The 21,439-nt window shown below is 54.3% G+C and overlaps 6 protein-coding genes across 6 annotated transcripts; 3 read left to right on the top strand and 3 right to left on the bottom strand.

Annotated features, from left to right (window-relative positions):
- Positions 1-626: 626 nt before the first annotated feature.
- INS49_012191 (uncharacterized protein) lies at positions 627-1,849 on the top strand (the record flags this gene model as incomplete). The annotated part of the gene is made up of 2 exons (XM_043172896.1): positions 627-1,133; positions 1,268-1,849. 2 exons carry the CDS (start codon positions 627-629, stop codon positions 1,847-1,849), a joined length of 1,089 nt encoding a protein of 362 aa, XP_043022193.1.
- Positions 1,850-3,859: 2,010 nt separating this feature from the next.
- INS49_012190 (uncharacterized protein) lies at positions 3,860-7,092 on the top strand (the record flags this gene model as incomplete). Its single annotated transcript, XM_043172895.1, has 4 exons — positions 3,860-4,760; positions 4,874-6,143; positions 6,417-6,908; positions 6,981-7,092. 4 exons carry the CDS (start codon positions 3,860-3,862, stop codon positions 7,090-7,092), a joined length of 2,775 nt encoding a protein of 924 aa, XP_043022192.1.
- A 504-nt stretch (positions 7,093-7,596) lies between these two features.
- On the bottom strand, positions 7,597-11,757 carry INS49_012189 (uncharacterized protein; the record flags this gene model as incomplete). The annotated part of the gene is made up of 6 exons (XM_043172894.1): positions 7,597-8,295; positions 8,358-9,416; positions 9,504-10,077; positions 10,131-11,227; positions 11,300-11,331; positions 11,547-11,757. 6 exons carry the CDS (start codon positions 11,755-11,757, stop codon positions 7,597-7,599), a joined length of 3,672 nt encoding a protein of 1,223 aa, XP_043022191.1.
- A 679-nt stretch (positions 11,758-12,436) lies between these two features.
- Positions 12,437-14,657, bottom strand: INS49_012188 (uncharacterized protein; the record flags this gene model as incomplete). The annotated part of the gene is made up of 4 exons (XM_043172893.1): positions 12,437-12,471; positions 12,543-14,238; positions 14,309-14,519; positions 14,635-14,657. The coding sequence occupies 4 exons, from the start codon at positions 14,655-14,657 to the stop codon at positions 12,437-12,439; spliced, it is 1,965 nt and encodes a 654-aa protein (XP_043022190.1).
- A 1,255-nt stretch (positions 14,658-15,912) lies between these two features.
- INS49_012187 (uncharacterized protein) lies at positions 15,913-16,677 on the top strand (the record flags this gene model as incomplete). Its single annotated transcript, XM_043172892.1, has 1 exon — positions 15,913-16,677. One exon carries the CDS (start codon positions 15,913-15,915, stop codon positions 16,675-16,677), a length of 765 nt encoding a protein of 254 aa, XP_043022189.1.
- Positions 16,678-17,315: 638 nt separating this feature from the next.
- On the bottom strand, positions 17,316-20,559 carry INS49_012186 (uncharacterized protein; the record flags this gene model as incomplete). Its single annotated transcript, XM_043172891.1, has 5 exons — positions 17,316-18,285; positions 18,340-18,754; positions 18,804-19,742; positions 19,794-20,247; positions 20,302-20,559. The coding sequence occupies 5 exons, from the start codon at positions 20,557-20,559 to the stop codon at positions 17,316-17,318; spliced, it is 3,036 nt and encodes a 1,011-aa protein (XP_043022188.1).
- Between the last annotated feature and the right edge of the window lie 880 nt (positions 20,560-21,439).

Below are 21,439 nucleotides of genomic sequence, written 5' to 3'. Positions count from 1 at the left end.
GTATGGCAATCCCAATGTTTGCAGGGGTGGGGTTCTCTACACCACAAAAGCCATCCACCACCGCGCTGACTATTGAGCACCAGCATTCTTCTATCTCTTACGACTTTCCAGACTCCAAATCCCTACTTTGCGATACACACGCGCGCCCGATATGCATTTTTGTGAAAAATGTGATGTTCTAAACCAGGCAGTCCTGCCAGAAGGTACTGGAATACACCTGTCTACCCTTGAGAAAACTGGGCAGGGGGAGGATTCCTGTCCAATCTTGGCAATTTTATACCAAGGTATCATATTGTACAAAGAAAATTGGGGGTGTTTGACTCAGGAAGACGCGGTGTCTGTTATGGTTGGTATCCGTATATCGAAGGATGGCTTTCTGGAAGCGGATATCCGCAAAATGTGGGAGATACAGCCTATTCGTATAGCCATGGTTGAATTTTACGCACTCCCAGGTAAATTTGGACATTGTTTTTTGTTCCCTATCGTTTTCTGACCATTATACTGCACGACTTTATTAGGAATCACCTCATGACTAATAGACGATAGGATGCTTACCGCCTTGGCCGACCCCTGGGAGAAATAGGACCGGAGACGACGTGCCCGAAAGACTAAAGGAATCTTCAGAGATGGTTGCATCTGTAAGAGGAATGTCAATTCGTTTATCCCTCGAAGCCGAGTCCAAGGAGTTCTCGGAGATGATCTCAACCTGGACCAAAACCTGCCAGGATGGTCACTCAGCTTGCAAGTCTAGCACTTCCACACGCACACTCCCCACGCGCGTCATCGACGTTGGATCGCCCGATGGCAGGACGGCACCTCATCCTTGCGATACAAACGGAGAGCCTGGCGATTACATTGCTCTCAGTCACTGCTGGGGTGGCAAACAGCCTCTTAGAACCACCAAGGAGAACATGTGTTCCATGAAGACCTGCATCCCGTGGGCCAAGCTGCCCAACACCTTCCAGGACGCCATTGCAGTGACCCGCAGGCTTGGCATTAGGTGTCTCTGGATCGACTCGCTTTTCATTGTCCAGGACGATGCTCAGGATTGGGAGCGCGAAGCGGCAAGGATGGCGCTTATCTTCGAAGCGGCCTATCTTACAATCGCCGCCACGGCAGCAACTGACGGTAGCGTATGTATATTTCTGGATTAATCCTTCTCTCCGCTTGATTATTTTCGACAGTACGGCCAGCTTTGGGACTCCCAAAAATAGCCGGAGTTTTGAGACTCCTTTGATCAAGCGGTACTGACCCCAGTGTCTTGCAGCAAGGATTGTTCCCTCGCGAGAGGGGCCATGAGTTCGTCATGGGCAGTTCCGAGGTCGAGCCACATGTATTCATGCGCGAGAAACGATCTGACGGCTGCTTCCTACCACGAAGGCTGAACACAGGACCCGTCTCCATAGATGTGGAAGTGGACTATAAAGTTGATGGGCTATATCCTCTCCAGGAGAGAGCCTGGTGCTTCCAGGAGCTGGTATTATCGCCTCGGGTCCTGCATTTCACCCATTCGGAAGTAGTCTGGCACTGCCGGACGAAGTGGGACTGCGAGTGCGGCGCCGTCGGACTCGGTGGGTCATACATCCGGAAGTTCGACACCTTCATACAAAATCCAGCCGGATATGAAGAAGAAGACGAGTTTGCAAAATCGGTCCAATGGCCAGATATCAAAGCGGCTGATCCTTCGGGTTCGTGGCGTGGTATCGTCAGTGTGTTTACTTCCAATCAAATCACATATCGTGAGGATATCCTCCCGGCGCTCTCAGGCACGGCGAAAAAGTTCGGATTGTTGAGAACGGGGCGGTACGTCGCTGGACTCTGGGAAGACAGCTTTGCCAATGACCTCTAATGGCATGTCTTGACAACTGACAGGTCTTCTCGCCCGACCAGCTACTTGGGGCCTTCGTTCTCGTGGTGCTCCTGCGTTTCGAGAATCGAATGGCCGAACTGGCTCCCCGGTTATACATCACGTCTGGAAATCCTCGAACTTTCTTCGACGATTGATGGAACGAACACTACCGGGAAGGTCTCTAGCGCGTTCGTGAAAGTCAGGGGACTCATGACGCCAGCCCATCACATTCTACAGGCTCGGCCGCGCATGACTTCCATAGAAGACTTATTGAGAGAACAATCAACAGACCATGGGGGTACGGACGCGAGCCCGGAAACATCTGACAATGCAAATGACCGGATGCCAGGAGGTCCGAGGACAATGACTCAGTGTGCAATTATACGCGCCCAGGAGACTCCGGGTAACAACGGGAACATCCTGCGTGCGTCTCCATGCAGGATTGATACGGTTGAAGATACAAGCTATGCCTCCTTTTGCCGCGAAACGAAAAGCAATGGCAGTCCTTGCGAGTGCTGCGAGGAAGGCTCCTGGCAGCGCTTCGACGGAACGCACCCGAAGGATCTGTGCACGGATAAGAATGTCGTCTACTGCTTACGGATCCTTGGCCGAGACGAATACATCGCATCTGTGGCGCTTATACTAGTCCCAACGTCCAATACTGGGCCAAAGATATTCAAGCGCATCGGGATTGTATATGATATGGTTGAAGAATTCTCCAGAGACGAGCAAGAGCAGGATGTCACTATAGTATAAGTAAGAGTTCTGCGAGCAGAAGGAGCCTTGTGACGCGGTAAGAGACTGCTTAAATTTCACAACGTTGTCTTGCATTTTTTCTGCTATAAGCTTTTCTGAAGGAATGGAAGTTATGAAAGCAGAAAAGCAGCCCTAGTGCGCAACTGGCTCAGGATGCAATGTCCGCTTCCCCTGTCTGTCTCCGGCTGGTCGTCTTTCTTCCCCGGGGCTTCTCTTGTGGTAATATTCACCCTGTCCACAATAGATGTTGGTCCCAACATTCCGGGAACTTGTGACTCATCACGCCGAAGATATCGTCGGCAGCCTTGGCGGCGAAGTCGTACCCGACAGGCGGGTGCGCCGAGCCGCTGGCCAAGGGCGGTCCGAGAGCAAAAAGGGGCCTTGGCTAGCCTGGGTACCTAGGGCACAGCTGCCCAGCTGCGCCACTGCGCGCCTCCTGTGGAAAAACTTTTAATAAAAACTGTCTGCACTACAGTAGCATTCAAGCGCGGCAGTCGAGTGCCGGAGACGCACTGCTACCTAGATGCCAAAGGGCTGGTGCGCCCAGAGGACGCGGTCGCTGCCACGTTTCTTTGTAAGCCTATGATCCAGGAGCCTTGGAGTAATTAAAGGCACATGGAGGAGCGTCCTAGGCAGGCTTGGCCGCATCTCTTCGTGGGTGGGGCGGTCAGCTTTACGGGCGAGCCCAGCCTGGCCAATATGCTATTTATCTTGGCCGTCCCCAGACACTGGGTGACCACGCCGCTACCAAGACCGATTTACGGGGATCAAAGACCCTTACGCAGTCTTGTCCGACTCGTGATGGGCGTCGCCTATTACTTGGCAACTCATGTTCAGCATGTTTTGGCGTGATGATGCTTTTAACTTGTTTACATCGATCCTGGACTTTTCGTATTTGCGGCTGAAGAAGTATGTGATGGAGGACCTTGGCATATGCCAGCTGCACGCCATTTTACAAATTCCAAGGTATGGGGCTTGTGGCCTTCAAATAGACTATTATTCTCCTGAGCTCCGAGAGAGCCAGCCATACTGATGTCCGGGAGCCAGTAGGTTTTCTTGGTCTGCCAGCTTGCCATCCTGAACTACACGCTGGTTCGGTGAGCAGGTGACGGTAACGACTTCAGGGGGCCATGTATAAAGGACGGGGGTGCCCATCAAGTCCAGCGTAACATTGGATGACGCCAAGTCTTCACCAGTCTCTATCTTTAAACTGGCCTTCAGGCTCAGCATCAATCATTCGTTACAACGGCCAACATGACGTCCAGGTGGACTATATCGTTGCGCATAGCAGCTTTGATCTTCTCTCTTGATGCCGCCTTTACATTTGCCCAGGGCATAGACGACGCGCCTGAGACCAACATAACCTCCCCACCAGCGGTGTCCAACTCCACGCCACTTGGTGTTAGGCAAACTATCCTCTGCATCGTTCCTACTGGAGACCAATGGGTCGCAAGCTTTGCAGATATATGCACATTGGGTCTGGAGGGGCTCGGCATCTCTTATGAAGTTCTCACGTTCCCTCAAGCTGGAACGCCTCTACCGACGCTTGAACAAGACGGGTATGGCAACTATGGCGGTATCGTCACACTCAAGGAGCTTTCCTACGAGTACAACGAGCCCGGGAGGGCAGGCTGGCTCAGTGCCCTGACGGACGCTCAGTGGACTGCGCTTTATGACTACCAGGTGAAGTATGGCGTGCGAATGGCCCGGCTGGATGTGTTTCCCACGACGCAGTTCGGTGCCAACATCAGGGCCCCAGGAGGCTCTTCGGCTGCCGGCCAGCTCTGGTCTTTCACCAACCTGACAGGCTTTGAGAGCTCTGGGATCAAGGAAGGGGGCACGGTCGCCATGGACGGTCTCTACTACTACGGTGCTGATGTGACCGATGCCGCAACGACCTACCCTATTGCCAAGCTGCACTCTGGACCAACATTCACGAGCGATGCCACGGCTGCTGTCATCAACGCCTTTCCACATGCCAACGGCACGCGGGAGCAGATGGTCTTCTTCACCAGCTTTGCGGCGGGCTGGAGCCAAGCATCCAACTTTATTCAACATTCGTGGATCAGCTGGATGACGCGCGGGCTGTATCTTGGCCAGCGACGAGCGTACCTAGGCACACATATTGATGACGTCCTCCTGACTACCACAATCTGTAAGTATACGATAGCCCCTGCTGCGGTACCTTGTCTTTCACTTCCAAGCATTTTCTAGCACTCCCTAGGAGCCGCACCTGGACCTTTGGGGCCGAAGGCTAACATACAATAGACGGCACCGAGAGAAACTTCCGCCTGCGCGTGGATGATGTCGAGGCACATGCCGCATGGACAAGGGATATCAATTCTCGCATGCCCCCTGGGTCTGACTATTTGATTGAGATGGCCTACAATGGAAACGGAAATATCGAGGAGGCTGTGCAGGGCTCCTACGGGTCCGACATATGTGTCCCAGAAACCAACGTCATCACGGCGGCGAAGCCCGTCCTCGTTGACCAGGAATTCAAAAAGCCTCTCGGTACTGGCGAGGACGCCTGGCCCCCCGAGCAGACGAGCTATACCTGGTCTGAGCAGTGCGAGGATCTCGACCCGCTTGCGACTTACTTCACGACCCACCTTGATGAGTTCTACCATGTGAGCCACACGTTCACGCATCTGGCTCTGTCCAACGCCACCTTCTCCGATGTGGACAAGGAGATCCGCTTCAACCAGATCTGGTTCAACAACACAGGCTTCTCAGGCCACCCCAAGTTCTCCCCCCACTCCCTCGTCCCGCCGCAGATCACAGGCCTGCACAACGGCGACGCCATCCGCGCCTTCACAGGCAACGGCATCACCTACGTGGTGGGCGACAACACCCGCCCGCGCCTCCTGAACACGGAGCGGCCCTTCTGGACGCTGACGACGACCGAGGAGCGCAACGGCGCCGCCGGGCTGGAGATCATCCCGCGCTTCGCCACAAACATCTACTTCAACTGCGACGACGCCGCGTCCAACACGGCGCTGTGGCAGAACGCGCTGGGGCAGACTACGGGCTTCGACGGGATCATGCAGGTCGAGCGCATGGCGGCCGCGCGGAACCTGCTCGCGCTGCGGCACGACCCGTACATGTTCCACCAGGCCAACATGCACGCCGTCGACACGGGCGTCGTGCGGACCGCCGCCCGCGAGTACGCCAACCTGTCGCTGCTGCAGATCTGGGTCGAGGAGCTGGTGGACGAGATGACGAGGCTGGTGAGCTGGCCCATCCGCACGCTCAAGCACGACGACCTCGGCATCGCGTTCGTCGAGAGGCGGCAGAGAGACGAGTGCCGGCCCGCGCTGAGGATGGACTATTCGGCGGACGGGAACAGCCTTGTCGGGGCGACGGTGTCGGCCGCCGATGGGAACTGCCAGGTTGAGATCCCGGTGACTTTCCCCGGCCCGGTGAGGGATACAAAGGGCGCCAGATCTGAGCAGCTTGGGAGTGATCCGCTGACACTCTGGGTGAGGCCTGGCGGTGCGAGCGTATCGTTTGAGTTGACTACACCTGTGCCTGTGAGGTAATGTGGGTACGATGTGATGATTTTGGGATAGCCCGGTTTGATAAGCCTATGTAATTAAAATTTATTCTTAATTAACCTTTACCTTTATATCCTTCATGATCTTGTGACAGTGTAGACGGTATTCAAATGCCAATTTTGTATAACCCATGCAATACGAGGGAATCTTCACAGACAGAGTGATAGCCCGGAAAGAAATTGCGTGGCATTGCAGTCTCTGTGTATCCTGGGTCTGGGATCCCACAACGTTCGTCGACCTGCTTGTTGTGGTAGAACCGCCATCGTCACCATGTTGCATTCGGTCGATTCATATCCCAAGTACATTACCGGATCCGAAATCTACGAACTCAGCGATGCCCTCAGAAAGCAGGCCATGTCTTTTGCCAACACTGTGAACCTAGAAGACTCACCCAGAGCCAAGGAGTATCGTGCTCGTTTCGCCGAATCTCCTCGCGGCATCCATCATGCTGCCACCCTTGATCCAGCAGTCGTGGAAGGAGGTGTTCTCTCTTCCAACATCTTCTGGCACGGTAGACGATTGGCCGATGCAATGGGACATGTGGCAAAGTTGTACACGAATGGCAAAGCGGAGTACGTCATGACAGCTCAAGAGGATACAGCTATCCTCGCCGCTCTTTTGCGGGCTGCAATCCAAGGAAAGGTCGATTTCTACCGCATTTTGATCACGCGCGCCGGCTCGGACTTCGACCGGCAACCGTCGGATGCAATTCCAAAGCTCCCATTTAACATGGACAGGTCTGGAGGGTTGGAACCTGCACTTCGGAATTTGTATCTAACGGGTGTCAGCATTGTCCAGGGGATTTTACGTGGCTAGAGTGACAAGTTCAAGAAAGGGCTCAAGGATGAGAACTACGTTGGGGACTTTTTTGCATCGCTTGGTGGTGAACCGGACTTCATGACCCAGGGTCTCACATCCGTCACTGGCTGAATGCGGTGTCCTTTGAGGAGCATGTAGCATTTAATTCGCAACATCGAGATGCTCCTGATGTCTCTTTGCTTTTTTTTTGGGTGTAATTAGTGTCATTATTATTATTGTAATTAAAGCTACTCTAGCCACGTGCTGGGAGGACACAGCTGTAAAGGCTTTCCTATCAGTCGGAATGAGCGGAGAAGCCCATGTTATATCCAAAGCCGTGTTATGTCCTGGATAGGTCCCTCTATATTTGATTATCAGTAGCACATATCTGATCGCCCGCACAAATAACTATCGAAGACGCTGTTCGAAAAGGTCTACTGCAGGGATCGTAGTACTTTGCGATATGATTGAGAAGAGCGACAAATTTCTAGAACAGGGTGTGCATAAGGTATAGATGAATGTTATGATAACTTCTCATTCTCCAGCCTTTAGGATGTAAAAGGAGAGATATCACTGAATCTGGGGGAAATGAAGTCAGGATATTTAGGTGTTCGATGGCTGGGTTCTAACTCTCTCTCACTGCAAATCACTCTCTTCTTCTACACTTGGTCCATTCAGCTTTTTCGTGTGCTGCATAAAATCCTTGACCAAACATTGCATGCCTCTTGTCGCTGCTAATGATACCAAAGAAGGGTCCGGATGTGCGAGTGTCCAGGGAACTTGCACACGTGGATCCGCTCCAGCTTGAAGTAACAGCCTCACCAGTCGTATCACATCCTGGTTGTCTGTGTCCGAGTACGCCATCATGGCTTCCTTGAGTATAGAAGAGAAGTACGATAGACAAGCTCGAGTTGGAACCGCACCTGCTTCCATGAGAGGCTCTACCACTAAGTTGACTGATGCCGCATTCCGAACTGCGAGCCAGAGGGGTGTCTCGCCATGACAGTCCGGCAGATTCGGGTCTGCGCCTCGGCTCAAAAGGACGTTGACGAGAGTGTTGGACATTTGGGAGTCTGTATTCTTTGTTTCTGCCAGGTAATGCAGCGCTGTCCTTCCTTCCGCATCTTGGGCATTCACGTACTCAGCATCTTCATCCAGCGCCAGTCGATAGATGATTTTCTCGAGCTTGGACTTCCAGTCCTCCGCGAGGTCGGAAACTTGAAAGGGTACTCGGAAGCCTGGAGGCTCGTCCGAAATGCTACGAGATAGCATCTTGCACGCCATCGCGAGGGCTGTATGGCCATGCTTGGAGATTCGTTGATGATCGGGCTGGTTCTGCCGCTCAATCCAATCAGATGTTCGTGTAGTCTCGCAGCAAAAATCCAGTTTTCAGTCACCTCGGCGATCCGAATGAGCGATCCGCCGAGCCTATCAATGTCCACCTTGTGACGAAGAAGCTCCAGACAGACTCGTGTCCTGCGAAGCCACAAAGCAGCCTCGAGAGGGTAGCATGTCGCCACGAAGCCTGGACTGCGTATGTCGTGAATCATTTCAAACGGTCCGATGTTTGGATCTGCTCCGAGACGCAAGAGGTGATAAACCCAAGCGTCACTCTTCACTTCGATGGCTCTCCACAACAGCGATTTTCCATCGAACGTCGGCGTGTTCACGAGACCCTGGCTAGCAAGATTCTCCACCTCTTCCCACCTCTCGTCATCTAGCGCCCTCTCGATAGCTGATTTTTCGGATAACCCTTTTGCTTGAATCCGGTGAAACTCATACTTCAAATCCGGGCGAAGTGCTAGAATCACAGCAATAGCGACCAATTTGTGCCTGTCCAGCAGCCTTTCGAGAGCGTCAAGCAAACTATCATCTTTAAGAGCTCCTTGGAAGGATGCATGAAAAAGTATTTCGCGAATGAGTCGCTCCTCGTCCTCAGCAGATAAGGCACCTGTGCAGATCCCCGTTGTCAAAATCTGGATCGGCGAACACTGTAATACGGAATGCAGCGCAACCGGATCGGCACCTAAGTCGAGAAGTAAGGTGATTTTGTCGCAATTCGACGGTATCTCATTGCTGTGCAAGCTCAAGAGATACCGGACCAAGAAGTCCCCCAGCCATTGGCCACGGATGCTCTTGTGCAATTCGAGGGCACGTACGACTTCAGCCTCGTGGCCTGGGGCCAGATCGCGCTGGGAAAGAATATTTCGGAATAATGACCCGTGCGCATTCTCAACTGCCCATACAAGGCCCGAGTATGGCCTTTCCTCCAGGTCTGCGCATGGCGGCTTGACCGTAGCCACGCCACCTTTCAGAAGCCGCCACCAAAGCCCCCAACTCTCCTTGCAGTGCCGAATGTTTTCGTCAAAGAACCTTGTGTGAAATACCCAATGGCTTGTGGCGTAAGGTGCGAAACAACGCGGGTCTAGGTCTTGCTGTATGCGAGTAGCCTGTATCTGTGAAAGAACGTGTCCGATGTCAAATTGAGAAGGCCGGGTCCGTCTTTGTTCCCTTGATCGAATATGTTGAACCAAGCGGCTTACACCTGGGAGAGACTCCTGTGTGGTTCCAATCACGTTATCTAACACACCAGCGCTCTGGAGATTCCTCGTAACGGTTACCCTTGAATCCAAAACGGGGAGGTGGAGATACGTGATACAGGTAGCTCCAATGTAGTTTTCGGCAGCCTCGGCTGAGAAGTGATATGATGTCGTGTTTTCACTGCGTGCTGGCGAGAGCAAATGTTGGATAACGCTGTGGTGGATGAACCGAACTTTCCCATCCTCCTCGTCGAGTTCGAGCAAGTTCCCTCCACAGAGTGATATAAGTTGGGTGCCATCCTTGGCGATCCTTTCAGGACGCCAAACCGGCTCGCCGGGGACAACGCACAATGCAACTCTGATATCATCGAGGTCGAGAGGAGTAACCGCGGCCATGACCAGTTTCATGATCCTACCTTCATATTGGCGATCTGTAATTCCTTCGAGAGCTCGCTCGAAAGCTTCCGGTAGGTCTTTCGGGAGATGCGTTATAAGGTTTAAGATGCGGTCATCCGTGATGACAACATTTGAATTGGCAGGGAAGATTGTATCAAGCTGAAGCGAAGCCCATAAATACCTGTAAACATCTGCTTAGCAACGGTTTCTTCCTCGAGGATTTTGCCCACTGACATTCCCTGTGCCCCGATAATGAGCTGCTTCTTCACGAGTTCCTCCAGGTGGGGACTTAATTGTCTGGTAGTGTTTCTTTTGGTGACCTCTTCCACGATATAGGACTCAAGCTCCGCGTCGTGATTGACGTCATCTGGGGATATCAAGAATTTCGGCTCGAAATGTTGCTTAGCAACGAGCTGAAACCGTGAATCAGAGCGACTCGAATAGCATAGCAGAACAACTCGGTTCTGTGCCAGGCGACGGAGACCGGAAATCACATCAGTTATGTCAGCCCCGGAACAATCCTCTAGACCGTCGACGATAATGATGAATGTTCTGTCCACGGGGAGGAGGCCCAAAACGAAGTTGATAATGCTCTCCGGGTCGAAAGTGTTGATCATAGCGTCAAACTGCTCGGCGTCTCCCCAGATCATGGCTTCTGGCGGCAGATCCAGTAAACTGAAAGCAATACTTCCTAAAATATTCGCGGCTTTCAGACTTGTTGGTTCCTGGGATGCACAGAACGCGTACGCGCATGGCTTCTCGAGGTCCACCCGGGCAACTAGATTTGCCATTGATACCGTTTTGCCGCAGCCCAATTTACCACTAATGCAGAGTGTCGCGGATGTCTGCATAGACTTCCAGTCCTTGAAACTTGGGGTGTCAAACATCCATTCGCAAGTTCCTTTCTTGCGCTGGCGTCTCCATCTTGTTTCAAAGTCGCCCTGGTGAGGTGATAGCCTCCGCAATATTCGTTGTTTCGCGTCTTGGGACCTGCTGTCTTTTGCACCGGTGGCTATCTTCATCGCTAAGACTTGGCATTGTTGCTGAATCAAGTTTCCCCACTGATCCAACTCCTTTTGAATAGTCCCAAATTCCGAATCGAAAGATGATCCTAAGGAAGAAAACAACTGGGCACCAGTGTTCTTCTGGCCGAAGACAACGACCTTGTTGCAAAGCTTCATGAGAACGACTAGGTACTCACAGAAATACGTCTGAAGTATTTCTGATCGGGGGAAGAGCTGCGCAAAGTCTTCATGAAGTGCCCATGAGGTTCCGAGCCTCATAAACAATGTCGACAGTTTCTCAAAGTAGCTCATGTAATTCGTGGCAATCTTGAGCATGTTAGTCAAGAGACAGCCGGCCGCTCAAAGACACGGCTATGGAAATTGAGCAGATGGACTCACTGTTAACGACAGCCTCAGAGCACTCCATACCCCTGTTGCAATGAGATTTTGAGATCCCCCGATTAAGACATCGCCAATGCTGACAAGTGTCTGAATACGAGATAGGAAACCACCCACTTTCGTTCCATGAGTTTTCCAGGCCCCTGGTATGTGTTAATCACCTGCTGTTGAGCCTAAGGTGACACATTCTGAAACATCCCCGAACACGACAGAGGGAAAATCGTAAGAGGAGAAAAACTGTGCTTACGATGGCGACGAGATCCCTCCTGGTTGATCTCTTCGGTAACCCTGATAACGTCCCAGCCTGATAAGTGGATGCCTTTTGCAGTCTGCATGCGCCGAAACTCCTCTCTGCGCTCATCATCGAGGGACTGTGCGAAGTTGGAGATCTCTATCCCCAGGCGCACTTCGGGCTTCAACTTGCCGCTCAAGATGAGCTGCTTCGACATTCGCTCCATCGGCGCGGGGGTGGTCTCCCGGGAGATGGTTTGGGAGTGACGCGATAGCAAACGAGGCTAACAGGACTCCTTGATGCAGTGCACGACAAGAGAGTAGCATTTCAACCTGGTTTAGGTGACAAGATCTGTCAAATGGATTGTCCAAGACTGTCCAGACATCTTTCCACAGGCGTGGGCAGGCTGCCGCAGGACACGTGATACATCTCGGGGGCGTAGCGGTGACTTGCATGCATAATATGCATGCTTGCGCCCTGCTGAACCCAATTGGGCATTTCAGCCGCTGGGGCACAGCCTACTTCTTGGATTGGTGGTGCTGATGCGGACGAATGATGAAAATGGAATAGTAACATCAACAGGAAGCGAGATCTGCGGCAAGGCGGATTCCGAACGTTTCACAAGATCACCAGCGTCTAGGATGCCTGCCCGTCATGTAAACAAAGCGAGAATGGTGTCTGCATCACCCGGTTAGGATTGGTTGCCTTTCTGCAAGAGGTATTGCCACGAATACTACACAAACAAAAATATCTATCTCATCGCGAAGCGGAGGGGCAAAGGACACGTGGGAAAAGAGCCCGGAGAACGCTACCAACAAGAACTTCTCTTCCCTTATTTTTTGGTCTCACCTCCCCCGAAAGTAAAATGCACCTTGTCCATCTCTTCAATCTCGTGAATAAAAAAACTACTGCATCTTCTCGTGAGTGGCCATGAGGGAGCCTGCAGTCGTGTGGTTAGCCATCGTGCCCCAACGCGGGGAATAGGGGTGTTGAGACGCATCATCAGCTTACCAATAAAAGTGGTGACCAGACGCGACCGGACCTGGCAGATATCCTCGGGCACCAGCCAGATGGTGGCGCCCATCTTTCTCGCAATCGAGATACTTAGCTTGGCGTTGAGGTACGCGTCGTCGTCGGTGCGCCCTGGTGTGACGAGGTCGTAGTCGACGTAGTTGCTCTTCATGCCGTTCAGCACGTCAATCAGGAAGACACCGGTGCCGATGCTGCCGTCCTTGAAGGAGCGGATGGCCGAGTTCCTGCCGCCCTTGCGGGACATGTCGTTCGCCCACTTGACCATTTCGGCGTCGGTGATCTCTCGCTTGCCGAGCCGTTGTGCCAGAGCGCCCAGCGTGATCGTAATGTTCTTGCGCATCAGCTGCCACACCAGGCCGAGGGTGAGGGTCTTTTGGCCATCGGTGATATCGGCTCCTTGGATACCGACCAGGGAGAAGCCGTTCTGCTTGCCTAGCTCAATCGCGTAGTTTGTGTTCTCGACGGCCTTGAACCGCATCAACTCGTTGCCATTCGCTGGGGGCTTGTTGACGTGCCGCCAGTTGACCGAGCCCTTGATGACCTTGTCGTAAGCCTGCAATAGTACTGAGCCATCGCGCAGGTCGTCGAAGAAGGATTGGACAGCAGGTTGGACGTCCAGACTGTTGAGCCACAGGGTGAAGACCCTGGCCTCGCGCTCGCCCTCGGCATCGAAGTCCTCCACTTCCTGCTTCTCCTCTTCCGTGATAGGGTCGAGGCAAGGGTGGGTGTTGAACAGGTTTGCGACAAAGGCGAGGTTGAGCTTGGGGTTTCCGGCAACAAGGGATTTGGGGGTGAGGAACTTGCGGCAGCTCAGCTTGTCGGCATCTTGAAGAACCTCCTCGGCACGCTGGAGCAGGTCCCGTGTTTGCAGAGGGGCTCTTGTGCAACCGTATTCCGAACCAATTTGTGCCAGAAGAACAGCATAGTTCTCGCCGTCCTTGACGTCGGTGGAGAAGTTGGCAACGCGGCGGGGCCAGTTGGCGGCCTTGAGATGGTAGTTGACCCAGCGCAAGAGGATCTGCTCTGGTGGCAGTCTCAGGAATTGCTCGAGGGTCTCGTCCTCCTCCAACAGCCGGTACAGCTCGGGGTGCAGCTTGATGTCAATCTTGCCCAAAAGACCCCTGCGGATGACCTGCCAGATGAGACCCAGAATAAGATGTTCGCGGACCTCGATGATATCCCCACTGCCAATGTTGACGACGGAGCAGCCGATACCCTTGGCGGACTCGATGACGATGTTGTTGTTCTCGGTCATGTGGAATGCATTCAGCTTCTTGATCTTCCTGCCGGGAACGTTCATCACACGCTCATCGATGGTATCCGGTACGCTGTCGTTGATGAGCTTGGCCAGGACCAAACCGTCGCGGCACTCGTCGAACATCTCGAAGGTGTCGGTAGGGAAGGGTAGGCGGTCGCCAATGTCGGCATCTCCGGCAAGGACGGCGTTGATGTGTCGGGTGAACTCGGTGCGCTCGTCCTCGTTGATGGTGTGAGTGATGTTAGCATTCGAGCCTTGGACGTGGATCTTGCCGCTGATGCTGGACTTCTGGGCGTGCCCGCCGCCAACACCGCCGCCGGTGCGCTGTGCGACGACGCTGCTGGGAGAAGCGGGGGCGGCGCCTCCTGTGCGCATGGCGACCTGGGCAGGAGAGGAATCTCGGAGTTTCGCGATGAGCTATTAATTTCCCGTCAGCATCGGAGACCGGCGTGGACGGCCACCTTCGTGTGCCTCTCTCTGTACGTACGCCAACATAGTCCTCCAACTCGACGCGCCTGGAGGAGTCGAGGTCGACCTCCTTGAGTGCTTGTCGCACAACATCGTAGGGCTGTCGCTCGCTGGCCTGGGTTGCCTTGATGGCAGTGGCCTCGTCTACGTAACCCTTGTCGTCGACATCGAGCTTGCGGAAGGCGTCTGCCAGGCCGAATATGTCGTTCTGCTGGAACTGGGGGAACTTCCTGTGTTGGTGGTGAGATGGTCAGCCCCTTGATCACGATGCCTCAGCTCAGCTCAGCTCCATCGTTGTTGCGCGCGGAGACAGGGTCGGGGTTGCCGGGGTGGAGGGACTCGTACCTCTGCAGCTTGAGGACGTTCATGATGGCGTGTGTATGCACTCTATTTTGTTGCTGATTGGAGATGCTGGATGTGATATGGTATTGGAAAGGGAAGGGCAGTGAGGCAAAGGAAATACGCAGCCCAAAGAGGTCAGGTCGTCAAGTCTGGGTCGAGTCGCATGTGGGGGAAGGTAAGCTGGAGGAGGGATCAATCAATCACTTAATCAATCAAGCACCCGCCTAGGAGCTGTCGGGTGGTGACTGGCGGGGCACAGGAGGAGCAAGCAAGCGGGCGTACTGTGGGAACCTTGCAGTATGACGTCTCCCTCCAAGCCTACGGGCTGGAGATGAGCCAGGGGCCGCAATCAAGCTCGCAGGCTCGCTACTCTTTAGGCACCGCTGACCAGCAATGCACGCAAGCCACGGCGGGTTTACGCGTACCACGTTCTACCCGCCGCAGGTCAAGCGAGATGCCAAGAGGCCCTGACGACGCATGGTTAGGCAGTCATTTTTTTTTTTTGGATCCGACCAGTTTTAGGTTCGCATCGCCATAGCCCAACTCAATGCCCGCCCATGACGCATTTGAGATAGCGGGGCACTTTTTCCTCATGCAATTTCGACCAGATCTTCCCAACTGACTCGAGGTATCTCATTATGTGCATGAATTCCGCCGGTCCTGCGACTGATCTACTGCTCTTCAGAATTATCTTCATTCTCTCAGACTTTGAAGGTAGCTGTCCGCCGTCGCTTTCACTGATCCTGTTCAAAAGCGAGCACAAAAAACTCAACTAATACATTAGAGGTAAATCTCAAGTGTCGCTGCCGTCTTCATGAACCATCGAAGCCGATGACTTCTTTCATGAGCGAGCTCTGACGTCTGCATTCTTGCTGCCCAGGCTCAGTGGCCCTCTGCCTAAGCACTTGCTCGATTTGACGTCTCTTCACCGGTCGAGTATGTTTCTCTTATTCTGAGAATAGCCTCACCTGTTTTGACGCAATGCAGCACTTGGTATCCTAACTGTGTCTGGCATATTCCAGGCCTTCCGTGTTGGGTGAATCCCCGTGGACAGCGGAGAGGAACTGTCCTGGTATATGTCTTTCTAACCCCCAACTAAATTTATCTCACCTCGGCTGGCTGGAGCCCATCAACCTGGACGACATCTCAGCCAACCTCACTCACGCTTACTTACTTTCTGTGCCTTCTACATGTCCTTTCATTCTGTCTCAGCCTCATCCTAACAGCCTGACCAGGCCCCTCCTTCAGCTTGGAATTCCTCTCCCACCCCTCAGGCAAAAAATGGCAAGCAGCAGCACAACCCCACTCTGCAAAGTCTGCGAGGACCCCCTCGTCACACAAGTCGACGACGGCGAGCCACCTGTCCAGGACGACCTAGAGCTGCCCTGCGGCTGCCACTACCACTGGCAGTGCCTCCTCGACCAGGCCGGCCACATAGCCCTGACGCTCACCTGCCCCTCGTGCGACAAGTACCTCCCGTCCAACGAGCCGGGCCCCTCGGTCACCAACCCCATCTTCCACACTCCCCAGCACCAGACCACCATCCGCACCCGCTACGCCTCAGAGACCGGCGTCGAGGAGAACTACGACATCCTCCCCACCCTCACAGAGGAGGCCTACCTCGAGTCCCACCCAGACGAGACCCGGCCCCGGGCCTTCCAGACCATGTGCGGCGAGGGCGACGTCCTCGGCGCCGTCGAGCTGCTCAGCGACGCCGCCGCCCAGGGGGAGGACGTCCCCGCCATCCTGCTGTACCGCGACTCGCTCGCCCGCGGCCGCACCCCGCTGCACGTCGCCCTCGAGAAGGGCCAGGAGGACGCCGTCTGGCTGCTGCTGTTCCTCGGCAGCCCGCGCCTCTCGCTCGACAACTTCCCCCAGGAGGCCCTCGACGCCGCACGGGGTATGGGCCTGGACCGCATGCCCGACCGCGGCGGCGAGGATGTCCGCGCCGCCCGTGACGATGACGGCCGCACGCCCGAGGACTATGCCAGGGCTCTGCCGAATCTATGGGGTCGGTTGGTTAATGCGGGCGTTTTGCGGCCTTGAGGGAGCCGCTGTCCGTCGATCATCCAGCTCAAAAGCAGAACCTCTTCTTTCTAGTTGAGCTGTGGTGACCGAGGCTTGTGACTACTAGGAGGCTGTACTTCATAGTTACCGAGATATTACATATGAGAAATCAAACAATAATGAAATTCTAAGACCCCAATTATCGCTATTTGCATATCATCCAGCAATGCGCCGTGCGAGGAGAATTATCGTATAGCACGGGTACGAGTACGAAAGCGTGTCGCAGGGATCGTATTGTGACCCACTCCCACCCGGAAGCACGGCCACATCCAGGCGTCACATTAGGGACACAATCGGGTCAATGTTCACTTCAAATCGACCATCCCTTGTCACTGCTGACTGTACTTGAAAAGCAATGAACTCCTCATTATGGCCCTTCTAGAATTGCCATTACCCTGGCGATCTAATGCCAATCGAAAATAACGCCGTCCGGCCTAGCCGAAGCACCCGTAAGAAAGCCCGCAATACCAAGAAAGAAACGCCCAGTCGCCGCCCGCCACTGCTTATAACCCAATCCTATCTAGCAGCGCAGCCCGCCGTCTAAGTGAATGTAGCGTGTGTCCATCCCGTGTGTATAGGTGCATGTGTCCGAAAGCAGGAGCAAAATATTCAGTTCATCACCTCCTCCCTGCATCACTGCCCTCCCCCTTCCTGGAGAGCAGCTGGCTCATGATGAAGTGTGCCACGTCCTCATCCGCCCAGTACGCCATGTGGCTGGCGATTGTGTTCATCGGGTTGAAGTCCAGAGCGCCCTCCTGGATGCTGTAGTCGACCCGCCCGTTCCTGTTGAGCGCTCGCACCTTCATCTCCTCCTTGCGCACCCGCGCCGCCTTGTTCTCCTGCGCAAGCCAGTCCTCCCTTTCCGTCTCGTCCTGTGCACCGCCCTCTTCTTTGATCTTGTCCGCCCTGCCCTTCTGGAACTTGCTGTACAACGTCTCCAGGTCGTCGTCCAGAAGTGTCATATCGTTCCCGCTGATGCTCTTGCGACCGCCCTGATCCTCGGCCAGCTGCCTCTTGCGCTCCGCCGCCTTTTGGCTGAGGCTTGTGGACGAGTCCTGCCGAGAGATTACGCCAGACGACGTGGAGATGTTGGTCCCAGCTCCTGGGCTTGGCGTATGCTGCTGCTGTTGCTGCTGCTGCTGCTGCTGTGAGGCGGTAATTTGCGCAACATCCTCGTGGGTCAGCCCCAGGCTGCGGTTTAATAGATTGTTAGCCAGCCCGGCACTAATGTTCGCCCACAGGCCGCTGACACTTTGCCCGACCTTGGCACCGATGCCTGAGATGCCCTGGGGAGCCACAGCACCGAAGATGCCTTTCTTGGTGTAGGGCAAGTTTTGAGGCTTCAAAGAGGACATGGCGGGTGAGATGAGGGGCTCGATACGGTAGGATATTGGATCGGCCGGGTAGAAAATATTGAACATCTGGGACACTTTAGGCGAAGACACAGAATACGGCAGTCCTGTGACAGGGGAAATGCGGTGGTGGTCGACTGCTAGAGGCGTCGTGCGGAAGGGATCGTCGGCTGAGTCTGGATCAAAAGGACTGTTCGCTGGTAGGCCACCTGTGAGATGGCGGGCAGAGATTGTTCTAGTGCAATTAGCAAGGTACGTTGTGACTTTGCCATGAGATTGGGACACTTACCGTCCCTTCAGCATCTGGAATAATCCAATCGGAGAGCCGAGGCAGTAGAAGTCATCAACCTCAAAGTCGAATGTCAAGTCTCGAGGGTCTTTTGTCGCGGGCTTCCGAGCTTCGGATGGCCAGATTCTGAGCGGGTTCTTGGACTGCTCAACTTGTTTCTTCATCTCTTGCTGGCGGCACAGAATATCGAACATGATTGCAGACCCGAGGGAATGACCCATGATATGAACCTTGCCCTTAAAGCCAGGGTTTCTCTCAACGAAAAGGTTGTATATCCTGTTGGCCTCTTTGAACACAATCTCGGAGATCTGTTCTCTGTAAGCGCTCTGGTATAGGAGGACGTCCAATGCCAAATCAGATATAAGCGATCGTGCAAATGCCACGCCTTCAATCGTTATGTCGTCGAGGGAAGGATCTGGCGCCTGAGTTAGCAGAAGCCCCTCAAATAAGCAGCTAAAACTTACACTCGTCTTCTTCGGTCGTCGCAAGGCCGATGTCCTGCTCGCTCTTCTTCTCCTCACGTTTTCTGGGAAAGTCCAGTAAGTGACGCCAGCACACGGGCAACACCTGCACACGAGAATTGCCTGGACCTCCGCCAATTTCTGAGTTGAGGGCCCTGAGATCCTCAGAAGTAGTGTAGACAGACTTGATCGTCTTCCTCAACGTGTTGACATCGTGGACGAAGTTGACACTCTCCATTCGCAGTCCAAGCAACTGGCCAATACCGTGAGTAATCAGGACAAGGTGCTCAATCTCACGCCCCTGTGTCTCGCCGGCTGGTGCGTTGTAGTCATCCTGTATTTCCTTTTCCTCCCTCTTCCTCACGGCTTCTTCCTCCCGGTCGACATCGCGGTTTTCGCTCTCAAGCAACGACGATATCTGCCGCTTGAGACTATCCCCTCTGATCTCAATTGCTGTTTGGCCTGTTCCCTCTTCCTCCCCGCTCGAACGTGCTATGTCGATGGAGTCGGACCTTGTCGTCGGTGGCGCAGACCTACGTTTTCTTGCCTTGTCGAGCTGTTCCTCCGTGTTCTTGTTGTCAGTTGGTGTAGTCGGCGCCTTCTCGTCCTTGGAAGAGTCTGTTTTTGGCTTGGTCTTGCCGGGCTCTGTGTATCCACGGACAAGCTTAACGCCACTCATGTAGCCGCCTCCAGCGAAGCGTTCATACATAGTCGAGGTCACCCATGACAAAACGCCATCGGAATTGAGCCATGCTGTTGTAGAGTCCTGATACGTTGTTACCGAGTTCATCCAAGCACCAAACAGCCGATGTGTTTGCGGTGGCCCCTGCGGTTTCAAAGATGGGTCGGCTTGCGCAGCGGCCTGGGCCCGGAGGTTATCGACCGATCCCTTCGGTGTCACGTCTCCCTTCTTTGATTTTGGGTCGCTTCGGATTCTTGGGGCTAACCAGGAGTTAATTCTCCGTCGTTTGCTGGGCCGCTCTTCCAACTCACCAGGATAGAGCCAGGGTTTGCACTTGAGATATCCCTCCTCCAGTTGCGCAGCGAGATTCTCCTCGCAGGGACGAAGGTTCGAGCCCTCCTGGTAGAACCAGCTTCCACGGCGCACATCGTAGACAGGACCCAGCCAGTAGACTGGGGCGAGCTCTCGTTTTTCTATGTCGACGTCGAAGAGAAAATCTTCATTAACCGGGACCTTAGTTCCACCTTGTGTATCGCTCTCTTCAGAGTCTGAAGTGAATGCCCTCCGCGGGCCTGAAAAGTTCCTGGTTGGGCCCGAGTTGCTTCGCTCCCGCTCGATTTCTGTGCTCTCTAGAACGCCCTGGTATGCAGCCTCGATGGATCGCGTGTCGTTGTTGGAGAATGGGACCCATTTCTTGGGAGGTTGGGGTGGCTTTTCGTCGGGTTTCCGTTTGCCCTTGATGAGCTGTGGCTTTCGCTTGGGGACCTGCGGCGGTTGTTTGTCAGTTATTTGCCTGCAGTGCTGATTGTGGGTACCTACATCAACAGCATGGAACCACTGGACCTTAACTGGAGGACAGTCCGGAGGATACTTCCTGGTACTGATGCCGTATATGGGGTTGATGCTGTGGTCGCCTCCCTGGGGAGCCGGCTTGGGCGTAGGAGGCGCTGGTGGCTGCTCTTTTGGTGTCGGGGTCGGTGTCGAGCTTCGGCTGACGGACCACGGGTTGATGGAATCCACTGCAGAAGCCCAAGTTGATTTCTCTGCCTTCTTGTCGGCACCGGATCCAGAGGCCATGTTCTTATGCCATGCGGAAGAAGCTTGTGAGGAAGACCAGCTCCTGGCAGAGTGGCGCCAGGCGTGCCTTGCAGTCGCCCGCCTCCAGGCGATGGACACGGCAGAATTCCGGGGCGCCAACTTGGGACAAGAGGGCACGTAACACGGCCGTGATCGATGGGATGGGTTGGGGTCGCGATTGGCAGTGTCCGAGCGGACGGCTGAGTCGTGTAGGGTGGGGGAATTGTCCTTGTCACGTCTTGAAGGTGTAGGTAGCCACCGTAGCTGTTTGGCCAAGGACGACAAGAGGCGGAGGGAGCTGGGAAGGCAGCATGAACCAGCTTGACGTGGCGTCACAGAAGATAACACGTGCATGTGACGAGGCAGAAATGCGAGGATTATGCGGCGAGTCTTGGATTAAAGGGTCATGCTATGTCTGGCCAGATTTGTCGACTGTCAAGGTTCGTAATTAGAAGTCGGCAAGCTCATTGTCTCACCCGCAGGCGCGCCCGGCCCCCAATGAGGGCCTGTGGATGCGACCACGCGGCTCCTCCATCAGCTGGCGGGATGAGTCTGGCAGTCCCGAAGGAGCTATGACGTCCCTGACCGGCGGCCCGCCACTTACCGTTTCAGGGGAAGATCAACCGGCAGCAGCCGAGCACCTACAGCAGGCTCCCTTGCCCGCCGCCTGCCCCAGGCTGAAGCGCCAGGAGCTCCAGCTTGACATTGCAGTCGTCGGTCGCAGGCCGTGTTGATCAATTTCGTATTTGAGTCTGCCCACCGTTTTGCGAGGGGTTTTAATGCCAATGATTTCCACCGATTTCCACCAGCTTCCCACTTACAATTCGCCTGAGCGAATAATCTCCAGCTCCAAAACCGCTTGGCGATTAAAACCCAAAAC

This window comes from Diaporthe citri (assembly GCF_014595645.1).
Source record: "Diaporthe citri strain NFHF-8-4 chromosome Unknown scaffold_6, whole genome shotgun sequence".
NCBI lineage: Eukaryota > Fungi > Ascomycota > Sordariomycetes > Diaporthales > Diaporthaceae > Diaporthe > Diaporthe citri.
This window is presented reverse-complemented; position numbering and strand designations above follow the sequence as displayed.